This window comes from Miniopterus natalensis, chromosome 9, assembly GCF_054644295.1.
Source record: "Miniopterus natalensis isolate mMinNat1 chromosome 9, mMinNat1.hap1, whole genome shotgun sequence".
Taxonomy (NCBI): Eukaryota; Metazoa; Chordata; class Mammalia; order Chiroptera; family Miniopteridae; genus Miniopterus; species Miniopterus natalensis.
Window position 1 is genome coordinate 70,201,213 of NC_142089.1, and position 19,533 is coordinate 70,220,745.

The 19,533-nt window shown below is 45.0% G+C and overlaps 1 protein-coding gene across 1 annotated transcript in view; it reads left to right on the forward strand.

Moving 5' to 3' along the window:
- The window catches only part of ADTRP (androgen dependent TFPI regulating protein), a 54,439-nt gene that overhangs the window by 24,134 nt on the left and 10,772 nt on the right, over positions 1–19,533 (forward strand). The window contains exon 4 of the mRNA XM_016204169.2: positions 13,186–13,301. Within this exon, the coding sequence (XP_016059655.2) occupies positions 13,186–13,301 (116 nt within the window). The remainder of the gene's footprint in view (positions 1–13,185; positions 13,302–19,533) is intronic.

A 19,533-nucleotide genomic window follows, 5' to 3' on the forward strand; every position in this document is an offset into this window, starting at 1 on the left:
GCAGCTTGCTGCTAGGTCACTTTTCTGGGACCCCTTCTCTGGCATCATCTTCTGAGCTGCTTACTCTATGAGAAGATGAAAAGAAAGACATGAAAGAGAACATCCCTTTTTCTACCACCTGAAGCGGGGGTGAACCTCATTATATCTTCATTTTCCTGTGCCCTGTCCTGGTTGTCACCAGGATTTTGCAGGGCGGGGGCATAGTTGTGGAGTTGGCTAATTAGTTTTCTTCAGGGCAGACAATGCCATTCAAGCCACATGAAAAAGAGTATGTACTTTTCCAAATGGAACAGGGCCCAAGAGCATTGCCCTACAGACTGAGGTAGGAGGAAAACCAGTTACTGTGCTATCAATAGAGTCGAAAAAGCATAGTTTCAAGGAGGGAGAGGTCTACTATGATGAATACTCCTGAGAGTTAAGTAAGATAGGGTCAAAAATAGGAGCCATGGATTTGGCAATGTGGAATCGGTGACCAGAATGAAAGGAATGAGCATCCTTAACCCCGCGTTGTTCAAGGGTCAACAGTAAATAGGAAAATAGTCCGCCTTCCTAGTGTTCTGCACTATTAAAAAATCATCAGCTTAGCCTAGCAGGGCTTGGCTCAGTGGTTGAGCATTGACCTAGGACCCAGGAGATCACAGTTCAATTCCCGGTCAGGGTACATCCTGGGTTGTGGGCTCCATCCTCGGTAGGGGGCATGCAGGAGGCAGCCGATCAATGACGACTCTCCCATCACTGATGTTTCTATCTCTCCCTCTCTATTCTTCTCTCTGAAATCAATAAAAATATATTTTAAAAAAATCACCAGCTTAAAAATGGTCTCCTCAGACTAGCTTTCCGTGATTACCTTACTTAATGTCTCTCTATTTTTCTTCTGATACATAGATTCTTATTTGTGTCTTTCATAGCACATGCCACGATTGATATCTATGTAGTTTTTTACTTGTTTATAGAACATTTTGCTGATTAAACTATAGGCCTCCAAGGTCAGGGAACATATTTGTTTGCCACTTAATCCCCAGCACCTAGCACAGGCTGGCATGGGTTAGGCACTTACTGCAGATTGCTGTGTACAAGAATGAATGAAATCTTTATCTCTTACTCTGGTTGTTTCTCTGTGCCCTTGACTGACCCCAGAGTTCCTCATTAGGTGTAAAGGGGAGTGTGCTGGGGCCAGGGGACATTGAAGGCAGAGAGAAAGCCTTAGATCCTTGACTTTAGAATCTGTCAAAAGAGGTGCTCTTTTGTATAGAAAGTTATAAGTGAGGAAATTTCAGGGAGAGCATTAGTACCTTGAAATATCTATGGGGCTTTGAGTTATATCAAAAACATGATATGTCAGTGACTAATTTATGTTGAAAAAGGGGCAGATTCATAATGATACCATTGTACTTAGCTAGTTATTAGTAATAGGAAAGGAGCAAAGGGGGAAGCCAAACATTATAGGCATGTCATTTGGGCAGCTTCACCAGGAAGCTGCAACTTTTCATTCCCCAGGGAATCACTGGCCTATTCCCTGCAAAATACTGGGGGAAGGGACCCAACAAAGGGAAGATAGATATATGCCCAGTAATGTTGGAGTGCCTATCAATCACACCTGGAAACAAAGATCGTTGACCAGAATGGGTGTGGCCACTGCAAGCACTCAAAAATTTGAGAATGCACAGTCTCCTAAACAGAAGAGTTCTCTTGGCTCTCTTGTGCTCTTGGCTTGCTCTTGGTTTCCTTGCATTTGCCTGTGTTTCTTCCATAACCATGTGGCCCTGTGGACCCCACATGCAATGGACTGATGGACTGCACTGGGGAAACACAAATTAAGCTAACCTGATGCTGGGTTAGACTGTGCAGATATGGAACAGAGGCTATGGACACTGGCTCTGATTTTAGCTCTACTAAAGCCCCAGCTACACTTCTTCTATGGTGGGACAAAGGGAAATGAGGCTTTGGAAACTCTACCCATGTGAGTCTCAGAAAATTCTTTTTCTTGGGATGTGGCAAGAAATCCACCCCCACTCGCAACCAGAGGAGACAAGGCCCTTTCCCCTGGGTTAACAATAGTAGTTGCATATATTTTGTAGAAGGAGAGGCGGTGTTTGGACTGTGGCTCAGGGATGGATGCTCTTTGGCAGAACCACTTCCAGGCTCACCTTTTCCTGTGTCACCACCATTCTTAGACCTTAATTAGGTAACTGGATGCTCATGTAACCAAAGAAAGTTCTATAAAGCCACTGAATCAAGGAAGAAGGCTGATATGAAGAAGGAATGAAGACAGGACCTCAGGGATAACCAGATGAAAGGAAGGTGGTCGAAGGAAAAAGGAGAATCGCTTAAAAACAGTCTCTTTCTGCCCAGCCACGCGTGGCTCAGTGGTTGAGCATCGACCTAGGATCCAGGAGATTGCAGTTTGATTCCCAGTCAGGGCGTATACCCAGGTTGAGGGCTCAGTACCCAGTAGGGGGCGTACAGGTGGCAGCCAATCAATGACTCTCATCATTGATGTTTCTATCTCTCTCTCTCCCTCTCTCTGAAATCAATAAAGATATATTTAAAAACAAACAAGCAAACAAACAAACAAACAAAACCAGCCTCTTTCTATCTCTGTGAAGTGCGTGGAAGGCCATTTACCCCCATCCTCTTTCTTACTGGGCTAGCACTGGCCCTGAGAGAGATGCTTGATAATATCCAACCCAGGGTTGGATATTAATCAACCCTGGGCAAAGAGGCTAGTAATGGGGTTCATCAGCATCTGTATGTAAAAGTGAATCCGGGAATATTGAACTCCACCAGTATTCTTTGGGAGCTGCCATGAAACCTAACATTTTAACAGTTCAGTAGTAATTAAGAGTCTTCTTATTTTGAGGACAGAATAAAAAATCCTCATAAAGACAGGGGAAATTTCACTTGCCTTAATAGGAACAGATTTTACCAGTGAACATTCAGACTTGAAAGCTGAAAACAAAACAAAAACCTTTGCGTTTTTTCTTCCCCCCTGAGTTTGGAAACCAAAAATTGCATCACTTCAGAGAGGTGTTCTAGAGTGCTCTCCTGGTACTGATTGGTTGGGAATAAAGCTTGTGTGTTTTGGTGTCTCCCTGCAAGCACATCTAGGAACTCACATTTACTCTACCGTGGTGGGAAGGAATTTTGTGACCTTTCAAGAAATTTTGTTTTGTTTTTCTGAAGAAGACCACGATGAGGAAGTGAGCCAAATTTCTTGGCAATGGGAAAATTGTCTCAATGCCACAGGCTTGCATTCCCAGAAGTGTAGAGGGCTCTGAGCAAACCAACTTGTCATCGACTTGTCCTGCATCTAGGCTCCTAAATTTCACACTTACAAACTTGTCCAGATTTCCACCCACCCCTAGGTTTTGTGGAGCAAATGGCAATGGCAGCCATGGAGACATATCCATGTTAACCTCTCTGCTTCCACGGGCTCCATGGTCCAAGTCTGAGAATACTAGGAAAAGGGAGTTGAAATCCAAAGATGCAAAGGACTGGACAAGGAATGTGGGTGTCACCCTGGACAGAAGAACGAGCCATGTGGGACGCAAGGAGCAAGCTCCTGTGTGCTCACTACAGCGTTCATGACTCTAAAACTGGGGGTTGGGGGTTGGTACTTACGTCTTAATGCCTTTTCTTGACCTTTGACACATTTAACTACATCTTTCTCGAAATAGTTTCCTTCTATGACTTACCTCCAGATTTCCTGATCACTCCTTGTCAGTTATATTTGTAAGATGTTCTTCTTTCACCCAGCACTTAAATGAGAGATTCTCAGCTGGGATTGATTCTGCTCTCCAGGGGACACTTGGCAATATCTGGAGACAGTTTTGATTGTCACAACTGGGGGTGGGTGGGTGTTTCTGGCATCTAGTAAGTAGAAGCCAAGGGTGTTGCTAAACATCCTACAATGCACAGGCAACTCCCACAACAATGAATTATCTATTCTACAACATCAGTAGTGTGGAGGTTGAGAAACTCTGGCTTAACTATTGCTTTTCCACAGGGTTTACTCTGAGATCCTTTATTCTTAACTCATACACTCTATTAGGGTCATTTCATCTACTCTCACAATAAAAGTCCTATCTACACTCTGTTGGCTCCCAAATCTCTATTTCCAGCTAAATTTCTCTTCTGAGCACCAAACTCTTATCTACCATCCTGTTTAGCATCTTCAGTTTTATATCCTATAGACAGCCTTTTTGTTTTGTTTAGTTTTTATTCTCAGCAAGAAAAGAACAGTTCATAACTGAGAAAGTAGTCTGTAATACATAGTTATTTATTTTTATTAAAGGGGGATTAAAATTAACTTTTCTTTTGAAAGAACAGAAGACAACTTAGTGACACTCTATGAGAGAATAAGACACAGTATGAGATGACACAAAAGCTGTTGAAGAGAAACCCCTGAGTCTTTTAGGTCAGAAAAATGTGTACCTAGTGAGTGAAAGAGAAGTCAGTCTGTGTTTGTTCTCTTATTGTGGACTCCAAGTGCTCAACCCAGTGCCACCTATTGTCTATCACTTTCAGGGCCTCCACCATATAATGCTTTAAAACTAGCTTAGTCCTAGTTCTGTAGGGCTACAGTGCCTATAAGTTGAAATTCATAATTTTTTAGTTTCCAGGACCATATCTTACATACCTTTTAATTGCTTGGCATGCTGAAACATAACCACTTCTCATGTTTGATGGATATTGAATGAGGGCATTCCCTAAGCAACTTCTCTTTTGCATTTATATCTAGGCCCCACTCCCAGCCATTTTCTCCTCTACTGTTAAGACCCCACAGTGAGTTCACGTGCCCGTCGGACAGCCTGACATATTGACTAACTCTGAATCAGCCAATTATTTGCATTTGGGAAAATCACCAGTGAGCCCCTGTCATTCCATCACAGCCCCGGGTGAGTCCCGTTAGGAATACCCTGATGGGTCAGCAGGGGAAAGCTGGAGGCAGGAAGCCGGTCCATCATGGGATCAGTCACGTGAGGACCTTGGAACTCTGCCCCAGAGCTTGTGCTTACAGGATACTTTCCTAAAATACTGTTATCTCCCAGGGAAACCAGCTGCCTACACATTCTGAGTCCTTTATTCACATCGTGGTACGATATCTGAGAGGAAGGGATGGTGCCTGAGAGATGGTGGCTCTAAAGCAAGAAGAGATCCCCATGCTTCCAAAACTTTCTCTTTCTTGAAAAGAACAGTCATCGTCCTCCAACGTGGAGCAGCTTTCTAGAGAGCTGCCCATCTGTCTATGTCTTAAAAACAAGTCTCCGTGTGTGCTGTGTGCAGCCAGGCACAGAAGCATGGAGGAAGGGCGAATTACAGATTAATACAGAGGAGGGGGTATAAGAGGATAGCAAGCAAAACCTGGGGGGCTTCCACCCTGCCCAATTTCAGAATGGAGGGTCTGGGGCCAGAGGGTCCCAAGATTAACAAAGAACAGCCTCTACTGACTACATATCTTTCAGTTTCTGCAGGGTTGCAGACTCCTGGATGGTGATAGCCCTTTATTGAGTCTATAGTTTAGTTGCCATGATGTGGACACCCAAGGGTTGTTCGCAGGAGTCACATTTTCTCACAAGTTTCTATGTGACCCACAGCACCCATTTTTCGGGACTTGGGGTGCAGTCTATAGCCATGACAAAGGGTAAAGATGACCAGCCTGAAGTGGGATTTACTCTGTGAGCCCCCCTACTATGGACACGGCCCAATGTGTGGCTGCCCAGGTCAGTTGAATCTGGACTGCACCTGGTGTCTTCTCACACCAGGACACTGGATTGTCTCCCCAGGCTATGCAGAAGAGCTCCCTCCCCTTCTTCTTGTGCCGCCTATTGTTTCATTGATTCATTCACTAATGCCATAGATATTAAGTGGCCAGAGTAGGTTAAGTGCCTTGCTAGCCACAGGAGATGAAATGGTGACAGTCCGAAGCTTCTTCGAATTGTCTTCATCTCTAGGGAAGGTTTGTCCAATAGAAGGCGAATGCAATAATGTGATGCTGGGGAGGGGCTGAGCACAGGAAGGCCCAGCCATGCCAGGGGAGGGCACCTGCTGCATGTGTCAGATTCTGCCCCGGAGTCAGTGATACCTATGCTGAGCCCTGGAAGGTGAGAAGAAGGCTGTGATGGCTGAGGGAGGGAGGGATAAACGTGGGATGTATCAGTGGTGAGAGAGGGAACTATGGGTGGAGTGCAGAGTAATCAAGAGGTAAGGGTGGGGTGAAGGCTGTAGGTGGCGGCTGGGCATGAAAGTAAGACAGGGCAGTTGACTAGATCAAGAGAGCCTTTGTAAACCATATTAAGGGCTTAACTCTACTGTGTAATGCAAAGGTTCAAAGAAGAAAGTCAGTCAAAATGCATTTATAAATCTGAGGGTGGAGGGAAGTCCTGAAAAAGGAGAGGAGAACTTTGACCTCAAGTTGTTTAAAATTTAATTCAGAATAGAAGAAAAAATACATGAACTTGAGAGTGCAAAAAACCAAACCAAAACAAAAAAAATACAAACCAACCTGAATATAATTAAGCACTGAAAAGTCTAGCGTAGACCCAGAGAGCGTGGGAAGAGCAGGAGAGCCAGCATCTCGTGAGCAGACAGGATGTGACGTGGGGGTGCTGTGGATGTAACGCGGGCCCGAGGTAGCAGAAAGGGCTAGGCGCTCAGCCCCGAGAGGCAGGACGGGCTCCTTGAGAGTCTTTATCTGCAGCTAAAGGGTGTCCACGTTACCACTGGCTCTCTGAATTCCTCCGAGCATTCAGCTTGCGTGTCATCAACGGTGCGTAATATCTACACTTCGGGCTCTTAACACAGAATAAAATGCTGGCTGCTGGCTGACCCACAATAGGAACAAAAACAAATAAAAACACTCCTGAAGGAAATAGTATTTCTCAAGTCCGTCCAACTGCTCTGATCATCAGAAGGCTACATTTATACAATATTATCTCCTTACTGGCAGACCCCCCTCAATAGACTGTGTTTCATTATTTTTCCTTGAGATTTTAGTTTATGGAATCTAGGCCTCTGTTTTTGCTATAGGGCCACAGTCTAGAGCACTGCTTAGTGTCCCCTAAATAAAATACAATGGTAGAAATTTATTTGAGGCCTAATTAGGAGTACAAAAATTATTTTCCCTTAAAAAAAAGAACTATGTACATTCCATCTCTCTCTTTTTACTCTCTCTGTATGGAAAGGTATTGCTAAATTTGAATCTCAATAATAGTGGACAGCAAGTCTCTGGTTGGTGTTTTGTGTTTCAGTGCTCTCCCGGATCCTGATTTTCTTTTATATTTTGACATGTTAATGGGTATGCTTTTGATTATAAGGTGTCTCACAGGTGGGGCTGGTTGTGAGAGAAGAATTAATGAGAAAAAGGAGTTCTAGGGAAGGGGACAGGGTGAAACATAAGGGTAGTGAGAAGTCTGGTTTGAGTTGAAAGGAAGGAGCCTGTGGCGATACTGTGGAAAAGGAGAGAGAGGTGGGATTAGAGAAGGGGTATAGGCAGGGGACCGAGGCAACAGGGAGCCACAGAAGGTTTTGGAGCTGGGAGTAGCAACATGAAACTTTATTTTAGGAGGTTGGTCAAATTGCAATGTTGAGTATGTACCAAAGTAGCGGAAAACTAGGGAAGTGGTGCTGGGGAAGATTAAAGAATAGGCAGCTAGGAGAAGAATTTGAGGGGGAAAGTGAACCACGTTGGGATATGGGAATGAGTCAGTGATTACAGCAGGTGTCTAAGGCTGTTATTATTGCCAGAGAGTTAAATCAGACAGAGGAAGTTGGGTGCCTGGCAGAGGGAAGGAGAGAGAGGAGGAGAGCAGGAAGAGGCAGGTACGCTCCTGACTGTGGGGCCTAAGGTCCCAGATCTTTCTTTTGTTCTTCCCTTAACTCAACGGAACCTGAAAGGCCGCTTCTTCACCAGGCTGGACACCATCAAAGCCAATAGCTTCCTAGTTGAAGAATTCTGCTTTGAGATGTTGGCCAAACTACATATTAACCCAAAGGACAACAGTACAGGAGGTAAAACATCACTTAGAAACCCTGCTGAGAAGACCCAGAAAGTTATCATTTAGCCACCTGTTCCATTCACACACGAGTTCATAAATCACAGCATGCTTTTCTTCCTTGGGCCAATGGAGCACTCATTTCTCTTTCCAGTTCAGTTAAGACTATTTGTATTTCTTCCAGCATTTTATTATGAAACATTTCAGACATAAAGCACGGTTTAAAGAATGCCACGGCGAACACCTGTATTACCCACCACTTAGGTTCTACTGTGAACAGTTTACGGCATTTGCTTTATCACATATGTTTGCGTCTATCCATCATCCATCAGCTCGTCTTATTTTGATGCATTTTAGAGTAAACGGCAAACATTACTACTCCTCTGCAATAAGTAAAACTATTGGTTTTTAGCTTCTGTTTTTAAATTTTTAGCAGGCTGGGCTGTGTCAGCTCACCTACATAGATGGTGGGGATCAAAGAGAAGCCTGTGGCTCTTTCTGTGGTGGTTTATCTTCCCAATCTCTCCTCCCCAGGCATTGAACGTTGTCTCTTAAATTACAGCTGTGCCAAGTCTATGGGCTTGAGTTCCTAGAAAGTGGGAAAGGGAAATTTTACACATCCAATTACCTTCTGAACTCTAGAATTTGAGACCAAAAAAGGACCCCTGTATGTAGTGTAAGTGAAAGAGTAAAAAAAAATTTTCCCTAGAAACATAAGCAATTTAGCTTATGTCTACATTTCAGGGTCACCGTATATCAGATTGGCTTAAGGCAATATTTCACCTTTAACAACACAGGAACTATAGAGAATATAGTTGGGTGGAGGCAGGAACTGCAGTGAGAAAAGGTGGGAAGGAGTGAGGTAAAAGTTTTTAGCTGAAAAATGGATAGTATTGTCAAAACCAGAGATTGCCTTACAAGGATTTACGAAACAACTAGTACTGTGTGTAGTTTTCAAGCTTCAGGAACATGACCCATAGAATAACAAGCCTGGGAAAATGGCATTCTATTAAGGTTGGCCTTGCCTTCATTTTCATGTCTGTTGTATTTATGTTTAAGTTTTAATTGATGTTTTGATCATGTGTTTGGCTTTCATTGTTTGGCTGAGATTGTGTGAAGGCTTTCATTTTTTAAATAAATTAAAAAGTGACTATGTAATATATACTAAGCAAAAATATCTTCCTTACTGTACCCGGAAATGAGATCTCTTCGGTGCAATAAAACTTGATTTAAAACTTTCTACCTATTAGCACCATAAACCAAAGACATTATCTTAGAGACTTGGGGAAAGGACACCAATTTCAGAAGGGCCAATGGAAGAAATTAATTCTTAGATCCAAGTGTTGCCTGAACAGGGGAAGAGAGAGGACAGAGGCAAACATGAAGGAGGCAATATTATGTAAGTTCTTCAGAAAGAGCATATGAATGAGAAAGTCTCAATGACCAGTCCAAGAAGGTAGAAGCTGTTTTGTTTATTTTAGTCAACTCAATACAAGAGCTAGTTCAAGAAAATGAAATAGAGCAAAGAGGCAGAGATCCTTTATAAAATGTTATCTGATTCTTAAAATGTGGAGACTCCCTGAATTTCTCTCACTGGAGAAAATTAAGTGCTCTCGTCCCCCCCAAGAATCTCAGAGATAAGAGTGTGACCATCCCAGCCTTATTGATCCAGCGCTTGGAGTCTGCCTGACAATGATAAGCTGTCGGCTTGCCGGTTATCTCGGTGATTAAGCCCGGCCCCTTTCACAAGAGCCAGGCAAATGCATCCCATTGTAAGTTTAGCTTCGCACACAGGGAGGCTGTTGACAGCAGCTACTTATCTGCGGGTATGAGGTGAGTCCAAGTAAGTGGTCATTATTTTCCATGTTGCCACTCATGTAACCTTGTAAGAATTTTCTTTGGGCTGGTAAATTTTAGTGCTTATCTACACAGCTATTCTGCAACCAGGGACTCTAAATGGCAATTATTATATAATGCGTGAATCAATATTTCACGCGTACAGTTCTGTCTCTAATATATCCAAATGGAAGTAGGCCTTACACCAAGGACAGGAGGAAAGACATCATTTAGTAGAAAAGGGTGGAAGGAGAACAACACTGTCCTTTTAACTGATGCTTTTAAAATGAGATATTTAAAGAAAAATATCTACCAAAATGATGGCTTACTTGACAAGGAAAGATAGCTTCTTCCATCCCCTCTGTTTACACACACTATTGTCTCAGCCCATGGTGTTTTGTTTACTTTGGAAGGAAATATTTTACCCCCTCTGAGATAATTAATTTTTGTCAGCTTCACTGTTTATAAGGGAAACTGAGAAACTGTTAATTGAAATACAGAATGAGTCACTGTTTTCAGCAATTTTTGGCAGCATTCTAATTTGTGTCAATCCCAGCCTAATTATTAGATTTTTTGGAAGTAGAAAGCATATTGGAGTTTTCTCTTACTGAATTTTTTTCTTCCTTATTTTTTTTTTTTAAGTGCTGCCGGACAAAGGTTATATAATTTATATCAACATGAGGTGACATTCCAGGACATCTGAAATACCACGAGCTTTATTGCGTCACGCTTGGTTCTTCCCAGTAGCTAAATATTTAGAAAGCTCACAGAATGAGGTCTTCCTCCTTCCCTCATTCCTGCCTCCAGCCCAACCAAAACATGTGGTTCTCTTAAAGGCCTTGTAGTAGGTGTTAAGCCACAGGATATGGCCCATCACTAATGACATCACTGAAGCAAGCTTCCCAGAAGTCATCAGGGAGAATTCACTTGGAAATCCAATTGAATGTCACTTGCAAAGGGCAGGCTCCTAGAAGAGGTGACCAGTCATGCATCCCGAGTTATTTGTTGTGAAAACATGAATCACTGTGAACTCATTTTCTCCTAATGCAAACGCACTACATTGTTTTACAAGAATTCTGTCCCAGATGATCATTAACGTACAGGGCGGAAGCTGCTGACAGTGGACAGGGTTCATAAAACCTGTCAGATCAATGGCCGGTATAACGGGACTGTTAATGGTTGCTAATAGAAGTCGGCTCTTTCCTGGCTGTGGCAGAATGAAGGCAGTGGCTTTGCTGGGAGGATAGCCCCATCTCTTGCCTCCTGAGGTGGCCCCGGGTGAAAAGATCATCGATGTCAGTCACAGCATTGCCAGGGCTTCGAGGCTGGGAGCACAGGGCCAGCTGTGGGCTGAGGAGGGAGTCATGGGTGGCTGAGGGAAGGGCTCTGCTACCATCCCTTCCTGCAGGCTATGGGTCAGGGTGCATCCAAGCATGGGCACTGTGGACATCCCCAAACACTGTCTCACCCACTCCACACTGGGTCAGCAATGAGATGAATGATATCACAGTAAAAATGACCATCACAGCTAACGCTCGCTGGAAATCTTCTGCCCCTAACACATGTGCACTATGTATCACATTTCTCAACCGAGGAAGCTGAAGTTCGGACAGATTCAGAAACTAGTCCGAGGACAGGTTCAAAAGTGTGCCTTTCAACACCATGTTCCTTTATTGGAGGTAGAGACACAGAAGCTGTAACCTAAAATCTGACCCCCAAAAAAAGATGCAAGGTATGACAGTGGGCCTGGAGGTCTTTCTATTTGCATATCCAACCCGTCAGTAGGTTCAGGACTAACCTTAGACAGAGTGTATAAAAGCTATGGTGTGTCCGAAATGCTGTTCCTGTAGGCTGTGCTATTAAAATGTGGGTTCCCAGGGCCTTTAAGGGCCTAACTGCTCTGCATCCCCTGACAGGGGGCCCCCAGGAGGCCCTCTCTGCCCAGTAATACCCTATACTTAAGACTTGTTCCTTGTCATCCCACCTTTGCCCCATCAACACTTGTCTCGCTTCCTGTCGTCTAGGGGTCTTGATCTCCTGACTGTACCTTAGCTAGGTCAGGCAAGGCAGGTGGAAGCTACTGCCTCCTGGGGCTGCCCTTGAACACAGGAATGACGGGACAGACAGAGAAGGCCTCCCAGAGCAGTGGCCAGGGCTCGGGAGCATGGTCCTGTGGGCACTGTGACATGCCTAAGCCCTAGTGACTGCTGTAACCAAGGTGCTGACTTAGCTGCCTCGGGGGTCAGGAATGGGAATGGTATGGAGCTTGCAGGTAAAGGCTACGGATGCCAGAGGGATGAAAGAGGAATGACAGCGGTCAATGTAAAAACTGTAAAATACTAACACTATTAGATGTTTCCATAAGCACAGAGTACAGCAGGAGAGCGAATTTAATGTGTTTAATGAATGAAAGGACACTGCACATAAAGTCAAATCACCTACCTTTCCCAGATCTGTCCCCATAACCAAGAGCGGAGCAGGCCTTTGTAGTCTTTCCACCTGAAAACACCACTAATACTAAAGGCCTCTTTCCTTGATTACATTATTTTTAAAATGTAGTGTTAAGGGTTTGAAAGATGTGAGAAGACAGATGTTTATGAAGGAGCCAGTGAGACAGAGAAGGGATGGGTGAGACATAGAGGGTTTTAGAGGGAGGCTCTCACCCCCCACAGCACCGACCTCCCACCAACAGGACAGTTACACAGCCTCAAGTGCAACAGGGGACGCAGAGTTCGGCTAGGAGGTGTTCTCTGGCCCCCAAGATCTTACAAATACACATTGTAAGTGCTGGAATCCACGACACAGGTTATAAATGCAGTGAGGTTGGGTGAGAGAAATTAGCAAGAGGAAAATTCAGAGACCGCATCATGGAAGGTTGCATTGGCTGTGAGAACATGGACGGTGTGGCTACGGAGAGGAGACACGCTGCATACGGTGGAGGCACGAATGGAAGTGTGAAGGAGGGAGCGAGCACGCTGAGTACAGAGAAAGCTGGAGACAGCCTTGCTACACTGGAGGTGTGTATGTGTGAGTGTGTGTGCAAGCATGGGGGTGCGTGTGTGCATGCATGTGTGTGCCTATGCGTTAGGAGAGGGAAGCCGTGGCAATAAGCAGGACAAGAGAGCGTGACAGAGCATTACAAAGAACCTTGGTAGCCAGACAAAGGGGTTTGGATCAGTATAAGCAAGAGAGAGCCACGGTAGGTCCTTGGGCATCTAAGGAGCATGGTTGCACCTCAGTTTTGGGAAGTTTCACCTGGTCGTTGTGGAAGAAGGTAGATTGGAGGGGGAAGAGAGAATTTGAAGCACTAGGAAGCCAACGCACCTGCCGTATGATGTCATCTTTTCTCCTCCAGCACACATTCATATTCCCCTTCTCGCTGGTTGAAGTCTACCTCAGGCCACACAGCTATCCTCTGAAGAAGAAAGGACTCACCTTGCTGGCTGCCGGTAGCTTTGCTTACATTAGCAGGTAAGAACTGCAGAAAGAAAATCAACTTAGACTTGTCATCCAAGTCTCTGAGGAATATTCCAGAAGCATTGTGATGTGTAAAACTGCCTTTATGTTGAGTTAATGGGGATTTAGCCATCTTTAACTTTTCAGGTAAGAAGGATTTTTATTGTTTGTTTTTGATGCTCATGGAAACATCCCAGGCAACAGAATACACAGGTGGGCAAACGCACACACACACGCATGCACACACATGCATACACACGTGCACACACATGCACACGCGCCCGCGCACACACACGGCAGGTCACGAGTCCTTCTCACCTTTTCACAAAGAATTATTCATTGCAAAGCTACTACACATGTTACTTTCCCCAAGTAAATGTTGCTCTTTGGTTCCATGTGCAATTAAATGTTTGAAGAGCTAAATGATCCAAGGCATCTGAATATATTTCTTCTAAAAAGTCATTTGACAGGTTGAGCATGCTAGATTTGGTCCATTCCTGTTGCCTGTATCATTATGGGTTTATTTGCAACAACATCTGGCACCGGATCTCCTAGAGGGCATTTGGGCAGTTGCCCAGGGGCCTGCAAAACAGCCTAGCTGGAGTCATGCAAGCTCATTTAAGCAGCTGGCCTAGATTTTATCGTTCAACCACCTGGTGACATGAATTCTCAGAAATACTGCCCAGTGATCTGTAATCAAGGGAAAGTGCTTGGTCTTCCACCGAGTGAGTGGAAAACCCCTTTCCATACTAGAACCTTCTTATCTACTCCATGTTGTTGCTTCACTGAAGGGCGTGCCAATCATAATGCCTGCAGATCAGGAGCTAATCATGCTGTTCCTTCTCTAGTCTAGACTTACTAAGTGTTTATATCTGACAATCTGGGTAAATCCCAATCCCTATGTGTGGGAAAGTTTAACTGGGTACAGTGCTCGGTCAGAGGCAGCAGCCAGAAAGAGAGCACGTTCTGGAGGGGCTTGGGCTCCCAGGGCCTGCTGCATGCAGCCTTTGTCTTAGAGCAGGTAACCTTTCTGCCTTTCCTTCCCTCTTACGAAGGATGCTCCTCCCCACCCTTCTGCACCCTTTTCCTGAGCGCCCAAAGTCTTTCCTGCTCCTCTTGTCTCAAAGTAAGTACTTGCTCAATAAATCTACCCCAAGATCCCAGTGATCTGCACTGTTCTCTAGCTGGGGGCCTTTGCATTTTAACAAAGGTCATTTTAGAGACTAAGGCTTAAGTTGGGGACCTACTGGTAGTTGATGTCTAGAGCACTGTGTTGGGAAGGATTCTGAGGACCTACCAAAAAAGCTGTGTTATCATTTAACAATATCTGTCAATAGCATGAGAATGGAGAGTGGCAGGGTATGTGCCATGTAGTTGCCAAATCTGGCTTTACCCAAAGGGATAAATCCCTAAAGACAGAATAGCTGGGATCTGGGATAGGTGAAAGCATATATCTACAAAGGTATTTCTGTTGTATGTATTGGGGAGAAGCAGGGCAGGAGCTGGTTGATTATGTACATGAATGTCCATACTCCGGTTTCATTTGTTTGTTTGGGGTGTGTGTGTGTGTGTGTGGACTTTAAATCTTATTTATTCTTTCTAGCCAAGTACAACTTTTGGACTAACTTTCTTGCCAAGTGTAACTTTTGGAGTAACTTTCTTGCCAAGTGTAACTATAAGACAGTACTTTTGATCTGTTAACTTTTGCTACCTGAGGACTTGGAAGTTGATCATTGATCCTCAAACCTGACCCTTGTTTTCTTCTTCCTCGGAAACCAAGAAGAAGGTACAAGAGCACCACGAGCACCAGTATTTTTCAGTGGCCATAAAAAATGAGAAAGAGTGCTCAGAGGGCTTGGCTTGGCTTGTCAGTGCCTGGGCGTGTGTTCTGACAGTGCAGGGAACTGGGTGGTTGGTGAGAGGAGGTGCCACAAGGCAGGGGTCAGGTGTGAGCACCTCATATGTCCATTCAATTATTCACCAGTGCCAGGCACTGCGCTAAGTTACCGAGGACAAAGGAACGTACAAGGTGCCATGCTGCCTTTCGGGGCTGTCTGAGAGAGGAAAGTGCACACACGATGGGAAGACAGGATGCTGAGACTGTAATAGGGGTAAGCACAAGGTGCTGTGGGATCCCGGGGCTGGCTTCTTAAGAAAGTAATGTCTAAGCTCAGGCCCGAAGGATGCGTAGGAAAAAGTCAAAAGAGGCAGAGCAAAGGCCTTCAGGCAGAGGCATCAGCATCTGTGAGGGGCTGGAGGAGCTGAGGGTGTGACTGAATTGCAGGACTGGGAAAAGCTAGACCATGCATTCACATCAATGAGTTTGGGCTTATAAACTGACAGATTTTCTGTGGAACAAGATTTAAGCAGAGGAATGAAATGATGCGGCTCATGTAAGAAAGATGATTAAAAAGTTGATGTTGGCTGAAGTATGGAAATTAACGAGGAAAAGCACAAGGAGACCAGTTGGTGGCATTTGTGAGACTTGATGTTAGCCAATTGGTGACAATATCAATCAATTTCAAATAGAACTAGAGAAGGTGGGCGGGACAAGGAGACTTAGAGATCAGCTAGCACTGGAGACCTGAAGCTCAGTGGGTTCAATGACATGCCCAAGGTCATAGGACCAGGGAAAGATCAAAGCTGGGATCTGAATGCAGGTCTATTTCCAAACACATTTCTCTTTCCACTTTATTCACGTGGCAGGTATTTGTTCAGCTCACTGCATGTGCAAAACATATTCTGCTGAGGGCTGGAGGGGTCGGTATGCAAAAACGCTTTAACATGGTCCCTGCTTTCTAAAAGCTTTCATGATGATGATGTTTCCAGTGCTGTGCTTGTGATGGAAAAGTGATGCAATGGAGCAAGTGGAAGGAAGCCCCAGCAGAAATGTGACTGGGTGGACCCAGTGGTTAGGGATTTGGATCTCCTTATCATTAATGTAGCAGTGAATCAGCATTTGGCCCACCAGGCCCCATCAATCCTAGAATAAGTCGAATACACCTGTGTGTGGGCACGTTACGCTGCACCACTGGCTGAAGCTGCCCCCCTTCTGTCCATTCCCTGGTTTAGGGAGCTCAGACTCTGCTGCCTGCTATCTCCACCCTTATGCAATGCTCGGGGGCCCGTGAGCCCTCACGGCCACAGATGGCCATCAACAAGCTCCACAAACTGTGGATATCCATGGAGATGTTTTGGGGAAGTGGCTGTGGGTCAGCTGCTAGGCGTGCCTATTTGGATGGTCAAATAGGGAAATGGTATAGCAGAAATGAGGTCAAGAACATGGGCCTGGGCCAGACAGAGCGTGAGAAGCAAACACAAGTCAGAGAAACGGCAAGGACTCTGAGCCAGGAGTGCATTTCACCGCAGAAATCACATCACAATGACCTAAAAATAATTGCCGGGACCATGGGGACTGCCGTACATGTGGAACTGGCTTTCTGTTATTTTTCAGATTGCAAAATTGGAGGGCTGGCCTCTAAGTGGGAAAATAAAGCTTTGCAAAGTAGTAATGACTGCAAATCTTTCATTTCCTTTGGAAAGCGTTAGTCACCTATAAATACGGCAGCTCCCTCACTCCGCCCTTCCCTCACACCTCACAACACTTCACCTACCTCTCTCGGAGGCAGTGGCAAGGAACAGGAAAATACAAAGGTTCCTACTGCTGGCTCTTATTTATTCTTTTTTTTTTTTTTTTTTTTTTTTTAACAAAGATTTCCCCTAACACAGGGCTGGGCTTTCTGGGAAAAGCAAAGTTATATGACACTAACCCTGAGCCTGTAGGGGCTTTGTACTTAATAAGTGGAGATGAGCCATACATACAAATTATAAGACCCACAATGGAAAGTGATAAAATGTCAGAACAAATACAAGGAGCCACAGACACATGGGGGCAGAAGTGGTTGTGTCTTGCTGGGCAGTGTGGGAAAAGTGTGCATGGGGCCTAGGCCCTGAAGGACTGGCTGGATTGGAGCTTTGAAAAACAGGAGAAGGGAAGCAACATGGCATAGTCCCAAGGCCAAAGGGGAACAGATCTCATTAGAACAATGGTCAGCAGTTTGCTTTAGCTGGACCTCTTACTGGGGGAGACTGATAGAAAATCACCCTGGAACTGCCCTCTTGAGGAGGCTTGTGGATGGCTGGTGAGAAGCAGTTTGACATAGTTTAGACAATGTGAGATTTGATTGTTGCTGTTTATTTCTATGGCATGGAGGTGGGAATGAGAAGGATTAGTAACATGGCCAGAGAATTATGCTTTCAAAAGGCTATCTTGCCCTGGTTGGTGTGGCTCAGTGGGTAGAGCATTGGCCTGTGCACCGAAGGGTCACAGGCTCGATTCCCAGACAAGGGCACATACCCCTGGCCCCAGTTGGGCGCCGCGGGAAGCAGCCGATGAATGTATCTTTCTCACATGGATGTTTTTTTCTCTCTCTCTCTCTCTCTCTCTCTCTCTCTCTCTCTCTCTCTCCCCCCTCCCTTCCGCCATTCCACTCTCTTTAAGTACCTTTTTCTTTTTTAAATATATCTTTAATGATTTCAGAGAGAAGAAGCTGAGAGGGAGAGAGAGAAACATTAGTGATGAGAGAGTCATTGATGGGCTGCCTCCTGCACGCTCCCTACTGGGGATGGAGCCCACAACCCGGGCATGTGCCCTGACCGGGAATTGAACCGCGATCTCCTGGATCATAGGTCTATGCTCAACCGCTGAGCTACACCGACTGGGCTTTAAATACCCTTTTCATCTATTTTAATCACATCATCTTATTCTTCATACATGGTTATTTCATGGTCCCGGTGTCATCCCAGGTCCAAGTGCTCAGAGCACCTTCTACCTGGCGGCAGGTGGTCCAGTGCTCGGAGACCTCCACCTCTACAGAGTTCTCATAATCCACTGACTACTCACACGTGCCCGTGTTGGACACAGGCCTGCAAACTGCTCTCCCACAAAGACCGTAGAGCCACAGTACTTAGTCTTCTGGGCCCAGCATCTCCACCTTGCTCTGCTTTAAGCTTAGCATTCCACCCCCACTGCTAGCACTGCCGCACCACCAGTGTCCCTATGTCGGAGAAATAGAAAAATGGTGCTGGCCACTGCAAGAGCCTCAGCTGGCCTGGAATACATCACCACCTTGCTCTTGGTAGACCAGATGTCTGCTGATGCCATGGGTATCTCTGCCAGTGTGTAAGGGGCTGAGTGCCAAGTGCAAGTGTTGCACAGATATGCAGCAATAACCCAGCCTTCAGGGAGATATTCGCAAAGTCACTTCTCAATAGCAGTTTGTATGAAGGAACAGAGGTGATTACTGTCTTCTATGCTATGCTTTCTCAGGTGAAGACCACAGCAAAGCTGCCAGGACCCCCAAGTTTAACAGTCCTCTAAATTAATGCCCCCACTTACACTTACACATACAGACATCATACCCTGAGATCCCTTAAAAACTACTGGAGGGCTTGGCTAAGCTAAGTCCTAGGGTCAGCCACCATGCCATATCTGCCATCGACAGTACCCTTCTGCTCCCACTAGTGCATTGTGTAAATTCTCTCCCAGAGCCACTGTTACCCTTCCCTGAAATATGAGCTCCTGGAACCATCTAGATGCATAGTATTATAACCTCAAATCTTCGTGGGGATCAAAATCCCAGCCTCATTTTTCCACAGAAGGACTCCTTAGCTCTCATGTAAATTAATATATGAAAATAAATATGAAAATGCCAGACAACTCCCCTTATTATCAACACTTGGGGTCCAGGCCAGCCAGCATGCACTTCGAAAAGGGGCATTAGTGGAGGGCCAGGAGAGGAAATGGTTATCTATGCTTCTCACCCTTCCTTTCCAAACCTCAGCTCCTGCTCACCCAAAATGCCTGCCACAGAAGTTAGAAATAGGAACAAACTGAAGAGGGTTACAGCTGTACAAGCAGGAATGAGGGACATAACCGAAGCACATTGTTGAAGCGACAGAGGTTCTGGGCATTAACTGGCATATAGCAGGCAAATGAAAATATCAAGGATAATTCTAAGAATTTTCAGTCAGCAGCCTGGGAAGATAGTTATTCCATTAATAGGTGCAGAAAAGTTAGGAAAGAAATAATTTTAGGTATAAGTAAAAAAAGCTTAAAACCCCATATCTGAGTCTCATTCCAAAAGATTCTGATTTAATTGGTTCAGGGTATGTCCTGGGCATCAGAAGTTTTATAGCCCCCAAGGCAATTTTAGTCATCAGCCAAGGTTGAGAACCACTTGCTTAG